At 34.7% G+C, this 14,673-nt stretch overlaps 1 protein-coding gene and 1 non-coding gene across 3 annotated transcripts in view; both read left to right on the top strand.

Annotated features, from left to right (window-relative positions):
* Window positions 1–13,608, top strand: part of LOC148956823 (transforming acidic coiled-coil-containing protein 3-like) — an 85,617-nt gene extending 72,009 nt beyond the window's left edge. Inside the window, exons 6-7 of one of the 2 annotated variants that reach the window (XM_089096526.1) lie at window positions 4,925–5,022; window positions 13,115–13,608. In XM_089096526.1, the coding sequence (XP_088952652.1) occupies window positions 4,925–5,022; window positions 13,115–13,298 (282 nt within the window). In that variant the 3' untranslated portion in view covers window positions 13,299–13,608. The remainder of the gene's footprint in view (window positions 1–4,924; window positions 5,023–13,114) is intronic. The other variant, XM_089096529.1, reaches the window with a different exon arrangement.
* LOC148956824 (U2 spliceosomal RNA) lies at window positions 2,140–2,327 on the top strand. Its single transcript, XR_016142627.1, has one exon. It is a non-coding gene; the product is annotated as a U2 spliceosomal RNA (small nuclear RNA).
* Window positions 13,609–14,673: the final 1,065 nt, after the last annotated feature.

Below are 14,673 nucleotides of genomic sequence, written 5' to 3'. Positions count from 1 at the left end.
AATTTAATAATATCAAAACACAACTTGCAGTATTGTCAAGTAGGATATATCAGCGCAAATGGCTTTTACGTTGGAAACAGAACTAAATCAAAATTCACTATATCCATCCGCGGCTGTCAGAAGGGTGTATATGTGATATTTACGGAAAAGTTAAGGAAGTTAAGTTTAAACTTTCAGGGTATGTGGAGGGTAATAGTTGCGTACTATTTGTCTATACTCAAGGTTGTAACATGATAGGGGCTGGAATCTCTTCAACCCTATAGAAACCAAAAGATTATGCAGATTTTCAACTTATTTATATTTGAATATTTCTCCCCCTACCCATCAATCGAAAGCATTATAGTACAACTTTTGTTAAAAAATTGGGTACTCTTGAATTGTGCGGGCCTTTCTGAAAAGTCAAGTTTGGTTAATGCTAATGAAATAAAATAAAATAGGATGAATATATAATAGTTTAGAAACAAATTAAGGCTATATATTTGCACATTAGGCGTGGTGGGGTGGTGGGTAAAGCATCGCATATATTAAATACGTCACCTAACCTAACCTAGGTACCTTCCCCCCCTAAACCCTAAAAAACCACAACGAAAACCTCGCTATAATTGCCTAGTCTATAGCGGGTAACATGTCGAAAACAGGTTTTATCATTACCCACTCTATAGTAGTTAACCCAAGAGGCCTGAATGATGGAAGAGTACCAAAAGTTTTTGAAACATTTGTCAAATATATTACAAGAAAGCCAAAATTTGAAATCTTATAGAGAGAAACGGAAAAGATCTAAAATATTCTATTCTTAACGAATGAAAAGGAATATGTGAAATAAAAACTATCAGAAATTGTTATTTTATAAATGACAGAAATCTTTATTAAATAAATAACATTATTTGGCACGTGATGTAACTCAGTAGAACTTTTTTAATATCATTTGTTAGCAAAGTCACCAAGACATAGAGGTACTGTACCGTGTCCTATCTTTCCATTGTTACGTTTCCCCTATATTTGAGACAATCCTGTTATATTTGAATTGTCACAAGTCACTGCTTGTATTTAACAAATTTCGTAGGATAGTGTTAAACTGTGACGAACAGTAAGCAAAACTAATCCCCTAAATGTTGCAACTCCTTTGGTACATAAAACATTGAAATCAACAAGGTTAATGTAGCTTACTAATTACCATATAACGCAAAATTTTATTCAACGCCTCCTAGCGCAGTTGCTTATGTGTACAGGTGAAATCAATGCCGGAGAAATCGTATGGAGGCTTGAATTTTTTTTTTTTTTTTTTAGATAAAATATCTTTTCGTTGTATTTTATTGAAAAAGGACTTGTTTTCTGTAATTTAGAGTTTTCTGATAATTATAAATTTTTGATATACTGAGTCATTAAAACAAAGAATATGTTTTTAGTTTCACGTTTTTCAAAAATTTTCCAAAATTCCTGGTAAATAGTCATTTTATTCCTGATTAGTTTCAAATCCTGTTAAAAAAAAACTCATATGAATTTACTATGATTTATTTTCGAAAAACTAAATGTGTTCTCAGGCGATTAGGACGTTTTTATCAGAAAGAAAGCATGTTTTTACTATCTAAAAAATAATCTAGAACCTTTATTTGTTAATTTGAAAATGTTTTACAAGATTTGACTTGGTCAAAAAACTCTTAGTGGGAGTCGGTGCGTCATTCGGCAGGAAGGTCGTGCTTCTTAGGCAAAAATAGTTTTAGTACCGGGGAGATTGCCCCATCCAGACTCCAGCTTTACGCACGCTAAGAGCTCATGTTCCTCCTTCCCAGCGGACAGTTAGTGTCTGCCCAATCTCATTTCAATTCTAAAATAAGCCACCTAATTCAAGGCTCCAGATAAACAGGTCAGTTTTGTTTTTTTAGTAGTCTAAATCTTTTTCTGATTTTGACATTTTGAATGACTATTTTGTCCAAGTCTTGATTGGAAAATTTTCCATTTACCATTAAAGTTTTGAGATAAACTTCGATATTATGGGAAATGTTTTATACTGTTTATAAAAATCTAAAGACAAAGTGATAAGTTAATTGAATGTTATTAGAGTATTGTAACCGAAATTAAATTTGTGACTAAGTTTCTTACTCGTATTCTTATAAACTCTTTGACAATCCTTGTTTAATTATCACTTCTCGGCTTTTTGGCTAAGATCAATTTGTAGTATGTTCTTATCAGCTTAAATCTGATACAGACCCTATATGGGGCCCAGAATATTAAACTGATTTTTGGAAACCGGAGGGAAGTCGGGGCTTGTTCCGCTCCCGTCACGTGTTGGCCCGGTATTGCAGTAACTCCGGATTGGCGCATCCCTCACGAGGGGAAATCAAAGTTCATGAACAGGGTTGCCAATGGTAGTAAGATTTAACTAGATCTAGTAAAAAAAAATCTAATAAAGTTAGAGGATTTAGTAAACTTCCTGAAATGTATTAAAATGTCATGATTTATAATAAACAAAACTTTTTTTATTTTCCATTAATTCTGGGAAAAAAGTTATTGTAAACATATAACAATTTTTCCTTGTCTGTTTTACAATTTACAATTTTGCTTGTCTGTCTCAGAGACAGACAAGCAGTCACCTGTTTTCATAAACAAACACTTCTCTTCTGGCGTTTAAAGGTGGACAAAAATCAGCTTTTTGTGTATCAAATCTTACCAACTAAAAATGAAGCTATAATGACACTTGGATTTGAGATGATTGGGAATATATTGGAATCAAAACAAAAGCTAATCACCCAAGGAGATTAGGTGAATCTCCTCAGTTTGAAAATCCTTATTGAGGAGAAAGGAGCCTGCTGAGAGAAAATTAAAGTAAGTACAAATGTAAAAAAAAAGGTTTTTGAACTTGTAGGCTTCCGGAATTTTCAATCATACTATGAAAACGAAAGAAAAGAGAAAAAAAGAAGAGAAAAGGAAAAAAGATTTTGAAAATCGTATTGATTATCCTCCTATAGTAAAAATCGATGCTTGGTGGTGCAATTGCGGCGTAGCCGCATGCGGAAAATATTTTTTTTGAGCATTTAGTAAAAACAGATGCGATCTAGTAAATTTTTCCTCTCCGATTTAGTGAATTCTTCCAGATCAGGGTGGCAAACCTGGTACTGTGTCACCAGTAGAATAATGCTCTGTGGATTCTTAAAGTTTTTCTCGAACCTTATTGTACATATTAGGATTTACATAAAAAACATATTAATAATAATAAATAAATTAAATAAATTTTACAATAAATTAACATGTTCTTTAAAGAAGTAAAATAACCATTATCTGATATCTATAAGGAGTTTGCTTACCTGGGGAAGGGGCACCAAATTCCATTCTTGTTTCGGGCGGAGACAGGTCTAGATCCGCCGCTGATTATAAATAACCTACCACCTAAATGCAACCCATCAACCGCTTAGTGAATTCCTAATACCCACGACAAAGGCACCTTTGAAATTTGTCAAAATTCATCTCCGATAACCAATTTCTTACATAGTATTTAATATCTATAACCCTATTATCCATGCCCAAAAACCCTCATCAATTTGAACAAAAGTAATTTTGCAATACAAAAGCTAAATTTAAAGTATATTTGTACAACACCTTGAGTAAAGCAGGACTTCTTGTCATGATGTGAAAAGGATTATTCTAAAACCGCTATTGCGTGCTCGCCATTGAGTTTTAGCGTTCTTAAATCTTGGATGATGACAACACTGTATGAAGAATGATAAATTATTCTGTGCCGGTAAAGTTGAATATTATCTTTCTAAACTGTAATTGAGGGTCATAAAAAGGATAAAGGATAGAAAGGACAGAACTATTTAGGATAAAGGATAACCAATTAGTAACTAATCCTAGTTTGTAACGTGCCACAGGTTATATTTATAGAAGTAGATAAACTACACTGAGAATTTCCTACGATTATTCTAACTCCTTTACATCAATTTTTAATTAATGAGAAAGATTAAAGGCGAAATAGATTAAACCATATACACCCTCGGAATCAAAATACCTGTAAGCCAGAAAAAAGACCGTATGAATTGTAGTACATAGTTTTCCTCTAGGTAATTATCAAGCTGACAAAATTACCTCTAGGTAGTTATCGAGCTGATAATTATCAAGCTGTAATTTTGTATTAATTATTTAGTAAGTCATAGTTACAGCAGTAGTAGTAGTCGAGTGAGTATTCACTATTGTACCCACCAGAGTAATGACAGTCGTGGTATTCGTAGTGTTTGAGGTTGTTGTAGTCTTAACAATAGTAGAAGTGTGGGAGGGGAGGATCAACACATGAAAATGAGTGCATGCTGGGGTCAAAAAAGTCTGGACGGGATGGGTGTCATTCACATTACTATTAGGGTAGATTCCCCCTACCCTTCTATGTCTACCAATATTGATATCTTTCTCTGGCTTTTTTAGCATTTTGTATACGCAGGTCGTGTTCCTCATTACAATGTTTGTATTTTTATTGGAATAAAATTTGTAATGCTATTGTGTAATGCTCTCTTATTTAATTCAGTATAATTGTTGTCCCTTTTTTATTCCTTCTGACCGCTACCTCAGACTACTTCAATGGTCATGAAGTGATTGCTATTGGTGTGAGGCTTAAGAGCCCCGTTTAAAAATATACCTACATGTAACGGAGGTGGGGACTTCTTAGTCGTATTAGACAGACCTTAAATATAATTATTTTTAAGTTTCCACAGTTTTCACATTAGTTAATCTATTACTTTTAAATTTAGAACCATTGTAGATATTTTTTCTGCTGCCAAGAAGTTAAGTTTTGGACGGGAGTCCTGTCATTCCTAATGCTAATGCTACAAATATTGCATGTAAAATTAAAACGAGGCTAGGGCTTCATTTGAGATTCTCTTTCCTATAATTATTCAAGTAGTGCCTTAGCATTGAAATCAATCATTATTATATATTTTAGATATTAAAACCAGCGTTGACTGAATTCAACAAAGAGCTGGAGCTTCAAAAACTTAAAACCAAACTACTGAAAGAAGCACTTGAAGAAAAGATGGAAAAGTAAGGCTACTTTCAGCTTTTTAAGCTTACATTATTATTGTTAATCACCTCGCCTTGGGGTAAGGAAGTTAAAACCGTAACATAGTCAAAGCTCATTAAATGTTTTGGCTACATGAACTCCCGGTAGTTAATGTGGTAGGCCTAAACGTTGAAAGAAAAAGAAACCTACACATTGAATTATGAGATTTGTACACTAGAACTTTAAAGACAGTGAGAATAGGCACACATTTCTAAAAGCAGTACCGCTGTTTCCAGAGGGGGGTCCTATCCCCCCCAAAAATTTTCAGACCCGTAAACAATCAACACAAATGCATATAAACAAATTTGTGATGTGTTTTGTAGTTTTTTTGTAACTCTTCATTCCTAAAAAAAGAAAAATCATGAATACGCCTTTGACAAGCAGACCATCAACTAAAAAGGTAGAAGATAGACGCGCATGATTTGTATTTTACAAACTTCTTCCTTAACAGTGATTAAATAAAAAAAAACAACATTTTAACTGAAAGTTAGGAGCGACATTAAAACTTAAAACAAACAGAAACTATTCCATACATGAAAGGGGCTTTCTTTTATTGTTTTAAAATAAAGTTGTGAGACAAAGTAATACTTTAGCGTAAAGAGCGAGGCGTTGAGGAGGGGACAGTCCCTTTCACATACGGAATGGATTCTGTTCGTTTTAAGTTTTAATATCGCTTCATATTTTCAGTTAAAAAAACTTATTTTTTTAATTTAATTTCTGAAATTTTTTGAATTAATGCAGTTTTGATTTTGGCTCACCGTATATGAATAATTAAAGCAAAATTTGCATAATAATTTTCCTTTTTTTGGCTAAATGGCTTTCTCAAAATTTTCTTCTGACGTAACTTAAGAATTAACTTACGTATCAAACTTCTATATTCGTATGTTCTTATTAGGTATATTAGGGAGTTCGCCCCCTAGTTAATACCTTGCCCTTTACGCTAAAGTTCGAATTTTGTTCGAATCACAAACCCCTGAATCGCAAAGGCCGGTTAATTAGAATAGGTAGCTCTTTTGAAAGTACTAAAAAAAACTTTAGCGTACAGAGCGAGATATTGACTTGGGTGTGAACCCCCTCATGCAGCCTACGTAATAATTTATGTTTGTTTTGAGTTTTACTGTTGCTCCTTAGTTTCAGTTGAAAAAAATTTTTTATTTTATTTAATTTCTGATCGTTTTTAAATAATACCGGAAATCCGACGTCCCCTTCATAGAAATGTCTCTTCCCCTAAGGAAACATCCTCCATGGAAAGATCCTCCCCCATAATCCCCTACTCCGACCCTCCCACCCCACCAGAAAAAAATCACTCCTGAAAAAGTCTGTACACTTCCCAATAACCAATAATTTATTCAGACAATGGGCCAAATTCATAAATTGCAGCCCTTCTCCCGGGAACTGTGGGGGATTAAATAATCCTCAAAGACATATTTATTATATTTTCGACTATGCTGAACAAAATGGCTATCTGCGAAAAAAAATGATCGTCGGAGGTGACCAAGTTGCCTTCCAATTTTTCTGGTCACTTAAAAAGGGCACTAGAACTCTTAATTTCCGTTTGAATGAGCCCTCTCATGATATTCTAGGACTACTGGGTCGATACGATCACCCCTGAAAAACAAAAAAAAAAAAACAACAAAAAAAACAAATAAACACGCATCCGTGATCTTTCTTCTGGCAAAAAATACAAAATTCCACATTTTTGCAGATAGGAGCTTGAAACTTCTATAGTAGAGTTCTCTGATACGCTGAATCTGAAGGTGTGAGTTTTTATAAGTTTTATGGCTTTTAGGGGTTGTTTTCCCCTTTTTTCGAAAGGGATGCAAATTTTCTCAGGCACATCATTTGAATTCACTGTATATTGATCTGGATTGGCTGCAAAGTCAGGGTCACATTTTCTACAGTATAATGTAACTTCCCTCTTGTCATATCTCTTTGTATAGTCACTGATACCATTTGCATTCATATTGTGAAATTCATGTGTTTCAATATGTCTATTTGAAGCAATATCACATACAGTTTTTTCAAATTGTGAATCACATTCGGTAGCTGCCAAATAAAAATCACTAGGTTTATAGTCATAATAGGCAGTGTCGTCACGACGATGACGTAGAAACCAAATTGTCTTGTTACCCCAACAATTGACCCGTAGACCTGATTCTTCCTTCCAAAATAATTTAAATCCACGATGATACCAATCGCGTAGAAATAAACTAAAATCACGCTTGGGGTTCTTTCCAATCATACCTGGGTAAGTATTCTCCCACTGATCACATTTGTCATAGTGGCAATTGGAGCATAGATGTCCTCTAGGGTGAGAGTCACAAATCTCTTCAAGACATGAATTACATCCTTTAATTTGTACTGCATATCCTCTATGTAATTTACAGGGATTACATAATTTTCACTTTTCATTATAATCATCAATAATTGTACATTTCTCATATGATGACCAACTTCCTAGAGTGTACATACAAAGTGGACATGCATAGAACATTTTTTGGTTTCCGATGTCAACTATGTCGCAGCTAAAGGGAAACTGATCTAAATTTAATAAATTCAGAGGGGAATGGTGAGAGGAGTAACTCTGTGACATTACCTCTTTCGAATGGGGAGCCATCTACATTGAATTTATGGCAATGTTTTCAAAAGTATATCCCGAATATTATTCTGCTTTGTTTCAATTAATATATCAATAAATTGAGTATTAGCATTTGATTCACATCGTAAAAGTTTCATACAATAGTCCAATGGGGTAGAATCAGTTTTCATTTTATTGTCAAGTGATCCCTGAGAGAATATCTTCCGTTGAAGGGATAACTCGAGAAAATGGTCATCCAGAATCAAATGTTTTTCCATAATCACATTATTCGACCAAATTCTCTCTTTCTCGAATTTTTCATTTTTCAATCTTATCACGCACACTGCTGACTCTAGACTAACCATGAATCGTTCAACTTCAAGAATATTCGATAATCTAACATTCTAACAAAAGGGTGACATTTTCGATTTCGAAACAGTTTTATTGTATAATTACAATAATAATATATTATACATGTACAATTAGCGATATAACTTACTGTCCTCGATATGCTTCACTATTGCATTTAAAGCACTTTGAAGTCTATTCACATGTGCTATATTAACTTTTGCTGCGAAGCATAATTGATTCTCTAGTCTAAATTTGCTCAAAGATAACACATATCTTGTATATACTTCATCCCATTCCAGACAAAGCCGTGATCCTCTCGTCATTTCCACCGTAATGTTTGGTGCTCTTGTATCATTGCTGCTGCTGCTACCAACTCCACTATTAACTTCTAATAGTGTAAACATTCCGCTCATTAGTGCAAATATATCTCAATGAATAAATAATGTAAGAATGTTCTCACTCCTTGAATTCTATTCTCACACTAATAACAACTATAGCAAAAATCCTTCCTTATATTCACTGCGATCTTGTCCCGTTAGTGTTTCCAACTCCTATGATTGGCCTAGAAAGAGACACGTGATCCTGTCCCGTTAGACTCGATTATCCAGCAATTGTTGTTGAACTTATGTCTACATCCAAGAAACAACAAACAAATTGACCAACACTCATAACCATCATACAACCATCAACATACAGAACAGAAACAACCAGAAACAATGAAATAACCATATAACCATCAAACAGAACAAAACCATGAAAAAAAACCATCAAATAGCCATCAAACAGAACAGAACATGAAAAAAACATCAAATAACCAGAAACCATGAAATAACCATATAACCATCAACAAACAGAACAGAAACAACATCAAATAACCATCAAACAGAACAGAACATCAAATAACCATCAAACAGAACCATGAAAAAACATCAAATAACCATCAGCAAACAGAACAGAAACAGGCATAAATTATCTGACTGTAATGTCACTCCCGTCACGACTGGAACCCCTTTTCTACTATAGTCTTGGAATTATGTTCGTGAAAAAAGATTTCCGAACTTAATTGATTTTTGGGTTTTTCGAAGAAAATTCGATTTTATGTGTTTTCTACAAAAAAAAATCCTCTACCCCTCTCTTTTATTTTTATCAGGTATGAGGCTACTTACTTGCTGGCATTCAATCTACAAACTAACCTCCTATATAAACTCTTAACCTTTTAGCCCCATACCTTATGTCCCTGCTCCTAATTCTGACTTTTGGTTTTATGGCTTGCATGCAAGGATACAGTGAGAAGTGTATCCTTGTAATATATTGAAGTTTTTTCAACTGAAAGTAAGGAGCAACATTAAAATTCAAAAAGGAATAGAAACTATTACGTATATACAAAGGGTTGCCCCCTCCTCAACTCCTCGCTCTTTACGCTAAAGTTTTTTAGTACTTTTAAAAAGCGTCTTATTGTTCTAATTAAACGGTCCTTGTGTTTCAGGAGTCATTATTAAAGAATTATGACAATGTTCGAACTTTAGCGTAAAGAGCGAGGTGTTGAGGAGGGCAACCTGCTTTATATACGTAATAATTTATGTTCGTTTTAAGTTTTAATGTTGTTCCTTACTTTCAGTTGAAAAAACTTGTTTTTTTTATTTAATTTCCGATCTTTTTTGAATAATGCCAGAAAATATTTTCCCTGCCTCCACGAAAAACCCCCTCCCCACGGAAATATCCTCTACACAATTCAATCCCGGTGGAAATCTACCCCGGACAGTTCCTATTACCACTCTGTGCGTAAAATTGAGACGGAAATGAGAAACCAAGACAAATAATAAGAATTTTGTATAACAATTTTGGCCACTTCCCTCAGTGTATAGTTTCACCTGACAAGTTCACTCCCTGGAAACTTCCCTCCCCATGGAAAATGACTCCGTGAAAAACGTCCCCAGCAGAAAATTTGCCCCCCCCAACTCGAAAATGTATTACTACATCCCAATAACAAATACTATGCGTAAACAATGGACAAATTCTATAACTTTAAGACCTTTCCTCTGGGACTATGGGGGGAGGGGTCAGGTTATATCCAACGGCATAATTATTGGGCTTTTGAACTATGATAAACAAAACGGGTGTCTCAAAATTTTAATCAGACGATTGTGGGAAAAAGAGGGGTGGGGGAGGGAGCCTAGTTGCGCCAAATTGCCCTCCAATTTTTTAGTCACTTAAAAAGGGCACTAGAAATTTCAATTTCCGTTCGGATGAGCCCTCTCCCGATATTCTAGGACCACTGGATTGATACGACCACCCCTGAAAAAAAAATTCATCTGTGAACTTTCTTCTGGCAAAAAATACAAAATTCCACATTTTTGCAGATAGGAGCTTAAAACCTCTATAGTAGTGTTCTCTGTTACACTGAATCTGAACGTGTGATTTTTATTGAGATCACTTGAATTTTAGGGGCTGTTTTCCCCTTTTATTGAAAATCAGGAAAATTTTCTCAAGCACGTAACTTTTGATGCGCAAGACTACAGTATTTACAGTACAGTATTTGGCAGGAGTCATAAAATAAAATAAAAGCAATTGCTGCCACCACGGGTTTGGTGCATATACAATTCATACAGGGACTTGATGTTTTCAACATTATTGAACCAAACTCTTGGCTGATCATTGACTATCTGGCTGAATCTATTGAACAATGGTCCCAGGAAATGCTATAACTGTTCACTATTCTATCTCATCATGAACAGATATCCGGTCCTCTGGTTCTACACAATAACTTTCATTAAAACAAATGTAAATAAACGCTTGAATTTAGTTTCACCCATTATTCTATCCAATAAATTGTTCGTGATTCTAGTTTGCTAATAACACTCAATAAACAATAACATTCAAGTATTCTTAATTTTCTGCTCTCGACATGCAATAAGGCAAATCAGAAACCCCACGGTTATATCCTATTGGATCTTAATCAAAATAAACCCGAGGATCTGCGTGTAGTCACAGATATTTTCGACAATGAAATTACAGTATATCTCCCCGTGAACACTAAAAAGACCTATTAGTCACTATCATGACACTGAAGAGACTACATGAAAAAACACATTTGTTTTCAGTTCTAAGCGCTTCAAAACCATCGCTTAGGAAAGCTATACTCATACATGGTATTGACAATGATTTCATTAATCTAATATCTGCACTTTGTTTAAATTTGACCGAGGGTGATGTTCAACTGCCAGAATTAGTTAAGCAACAGGCAAAGCAACATCGTTCCATTGTACGTACATTGGCCTCTAAAAAGAAAGGAAAGAATTTTAAAAAGAAACGAATTCTTCAGGCGGGCGGTAGCTTTTTCATAATTTTACTGCCAATAATTGCAGAACTTGTAAACAGTTTTCTCCAGAAAATGGCAAAATCCTATAAATTGAGTCCAATAGAACTCGCTCTCTCACCCATCGAACACTTTGAGGACAATCTCAGTAAATTCCTGGACAATGAAAATATTGAGGATGATAAAAAACTGATTTTACTTCAAGACGCACTTCGCCGAGTGGACAAACATAAGTCCTATCGGTCGAAGCCCACTGCTGCTGGTATCAATCACTAAAAAGAATCATCTCCTCAAGAGTCTTCTGCTGCTGCTGCTGCTGGAACACAATTAAAGAAGGAGGAATTGGATTCAATTGTATTGAAAATTGGAAATCTAAAGCCCCGCTAATTTCGTTAACAACTTACACGACTCCTAACCTATCTCTTGGAAAGTGGTCAAGATCATATTCAACTTGAGAGCAAAGGGGATGGGATTATAATTCAGGGCAAGAGCTATAATCTACTAGATTTGATCTATGACATGGTTAAAAATCGTAAAAGAATATTTTAATTTCACACTCATCTATACAACTTTCTAAATACATTAAACTTCCCCAAAAGTCTTATTAGCAATATACAAATTCTAAAAAAATTAAATGAGCATGCATCATCATCATCAACAACATTGACACCATTAAAATATGAACTTGAAGAAAAAGAAGATTTCAAATCAATTTTGGAAAATACTAGCACACCACTGATAGCTAGACAAAAGCGAAGACGTATCAGGTTAATTTCACCATTACCACCACCACCACCACCAACAGCGAGTATACGAATGGGTAGCGGACGTTACACAACGTGTTTACGTTCAAAATGGTTGAAGTTCTGAAAGGTGTTTATGAAAATATTGGTGAGGCGGGGAGTTTAAGTTCCCCCACCAAAATTCCACATTTTTGCAGATAGGAGCTTAAAACCTCTATAGTAGTGTTCTCTGTTACACTGAATCTGAACGTGTGATTTTTATTGAGATCACTTGAATTTTAGGGGCTGTTTTCCCCTTTTATTGAAAATCAGGAAAATTTTCTCAAGCACGTAACTTTTGATGCGCAAGACTAAACTTAATGAAATTTATTTATTTGAAATCAGCATAACAAGCCAATTCTCTTGATATATCAATTGGCATAAAAATTTCGCTTTTTAAAGTTTCGGTTACTATTGAGCTGGGTCGCTCCTTACTTACAGTTCGTTACCACAAACTGTTTGATATAGGCTCAAATAGAACTGCCAATTGGAATAGTGTTTCCTATATCTAACATGTCGTGCAAGTTTTTTAAATTAAAAGCGTGAACTTTTTTGGAAATGTGGAAAGGTTCTTTTTAGGGATTGCAGTTTTTTTTTCATTTGCTCAGTTACTAATCAGTTATAGTTAGCATTATGCAATTCAAACTCTTAAAATTGAATTTTATCGATTAACAATCATGATTATCCATCATAAGACCTAAGCATTAGAGTAGTTTTGACAGGTGTATATATAGTGAGACTAATTCTGTCACTCTACACTGGTCAATTAATTTTTTTAACACTTATGAATTAACGAGTTTTATTTCTACTGCCTTTTTTGGAGTAAAAATACTGAAAGTGACAATTTAGTGACATTCTATCATTACTTTCTGATTATAATGTATAGGTTTCTGCCTAGTGAAAATTTCCTCAAATTCTCAATGTTTAGCATAACACTTCTCGGAGGCAGGTGGAATCCTTGGCCTTTGCTTTCTCACCCTCCCCCCCCCCCGACCCCTTGCCTTTGTACAAGCATAGCTAATAGTTTATTTTGTTTTTCTTTTTAGGTTAATTTTGATGCACAGAAGCGAGATAGTGGAGAGTCAAATGGAGCTGAACCGTGTGAAAGCGGTGATAAAGAAACATTCTGTTCAGATGAATGTACTCAAGTCGCGTAATGAAACTCTGGAAAAGGCCAATAAAGAACTTACATCCATATGTGACGATTTAATGGCTCAACAGAGCAAGTAATTGGGATAGTTTTGTCCCTATGGTCAGTGAAGCATTCATGAAAGTGTTGAAGTTTATGTTCTAGGACTAGTGGAAATGGGTCAAAATAGAAGAGACCTGAACAGTTGTCTCCAATAATCGAGCGAGGAATAAAAGTAGTGTTTAGTAATGTAGTTGAAGTCGTTCAAGTAGAGAAAAGGTCTAATTTAAGCAGTTAATCGAGGTTTTGTCAAATATTAAAGTTGAAGTTTTGAAAGTACTCACTTTGAGTCATGAATAGTCTAGAAAAAAGTATGATTAAATAGTTACAAAAATCAGTTGTTCTTACTGAGTTTTCAGCTGTAGAAGGTTGTATGGGTCAGAAAATCTTGAAAAAAAGAGAAATATTCAAAATGCTGCATTTTGATGGCTTGCAGAAACATTTTGGATCTCTGTACAGTAGGGAATTATATCTTTTGACGCGTGATTAAGGTTTTTGCTAAATTTTCCGTCAGAGAGCATTTTCCGTATGAGTACCAGAGGCTCGTTGGCGTATACTATGCTATCGTGCACTATATAGCCTACTTTGTGTGCTTACGTGCACGTGATTTATTAGAGAAAATTAAAGAGGAGTAAATTTATGATAAAAACATAAGATAATAAGCAAAATTTGTTTATAAATTTTCTAAAACTAATATTAACGACTTGAAATCGCGTTTAATTTCGAAAACTGTGTATTTTTACTGCTTTGATATTATTATACTTTATCCCCAAATTTGTTCACATTTAAATGGTACTATCCATAGAGCAAGGCCGTATCCAGGGGGGGGGGGGTTACTCGGTTTGAACCCCCCCCCCCCGAAATTTTTGACCGACTCGAAAATAAGTCGAAAATTAGTAAAACCTAGGTAAAAATCAGTAAAATTAGTCGAAAACTGAGTCAAAAATTAGTAAACCCCCCCGAAAAAGTTAAAAATTAGTAAAACCCCCCCTGATCAAAAGTCCTGGATACGGCCCTGCCGTAGAGAATTAATTTTTGCCCAAAAGTTATATGTGCTTGTTATTTTTAATTTGCCCGAGGCTCAACACGTAAATAAATGTTGCATTTAATAGTATCTGAGCATGATGAGACCCTCTTAGTGAGCTTATATATTGAAATTTGAGGATTCCATTCTGTTGCACGAGTTTTGGTTCAGGGGGTTACAGAAGAGTATTTGAGGAGGAAAAGTGGAGGAAATGGGTCAGAACAGCAAAAAACAGTATATTTTTTCAATTTATTTTTTGTTTTGAAAACTATGGTGTGTGAAAATCACTGGCTAATATTCCCTGCATTCATGAAGTGGCTAGACGATTTCTCTTGAGCAAGCGCATACCAAAAAACTTAAACCATTGTATGATTTGCTATTTTGAGTTTCTA

The sequence above is a fragment of the Artemia sp. Qi Xiang Cuo genome, chromosome 1, assembly GCF_049724085.1.
Source record: "Artemia sp. Qi Xiang Cuo chromosome 1, ASM4972408v1, whole genome shotgun sequence".
Classification (NCBI taxonomy): Eukaryota; Metazoa; Arthropoda; class Branchiopoda; order Anostraca; family Artemiidae; genus Artemia; species Artemia sp. Qi Xiang Cuo.
The sequence above is the reverse complement of the archived record's forward strand: the minus strand, read 5'-3'. Positions and strand labels throughout refer to the sequence as shown.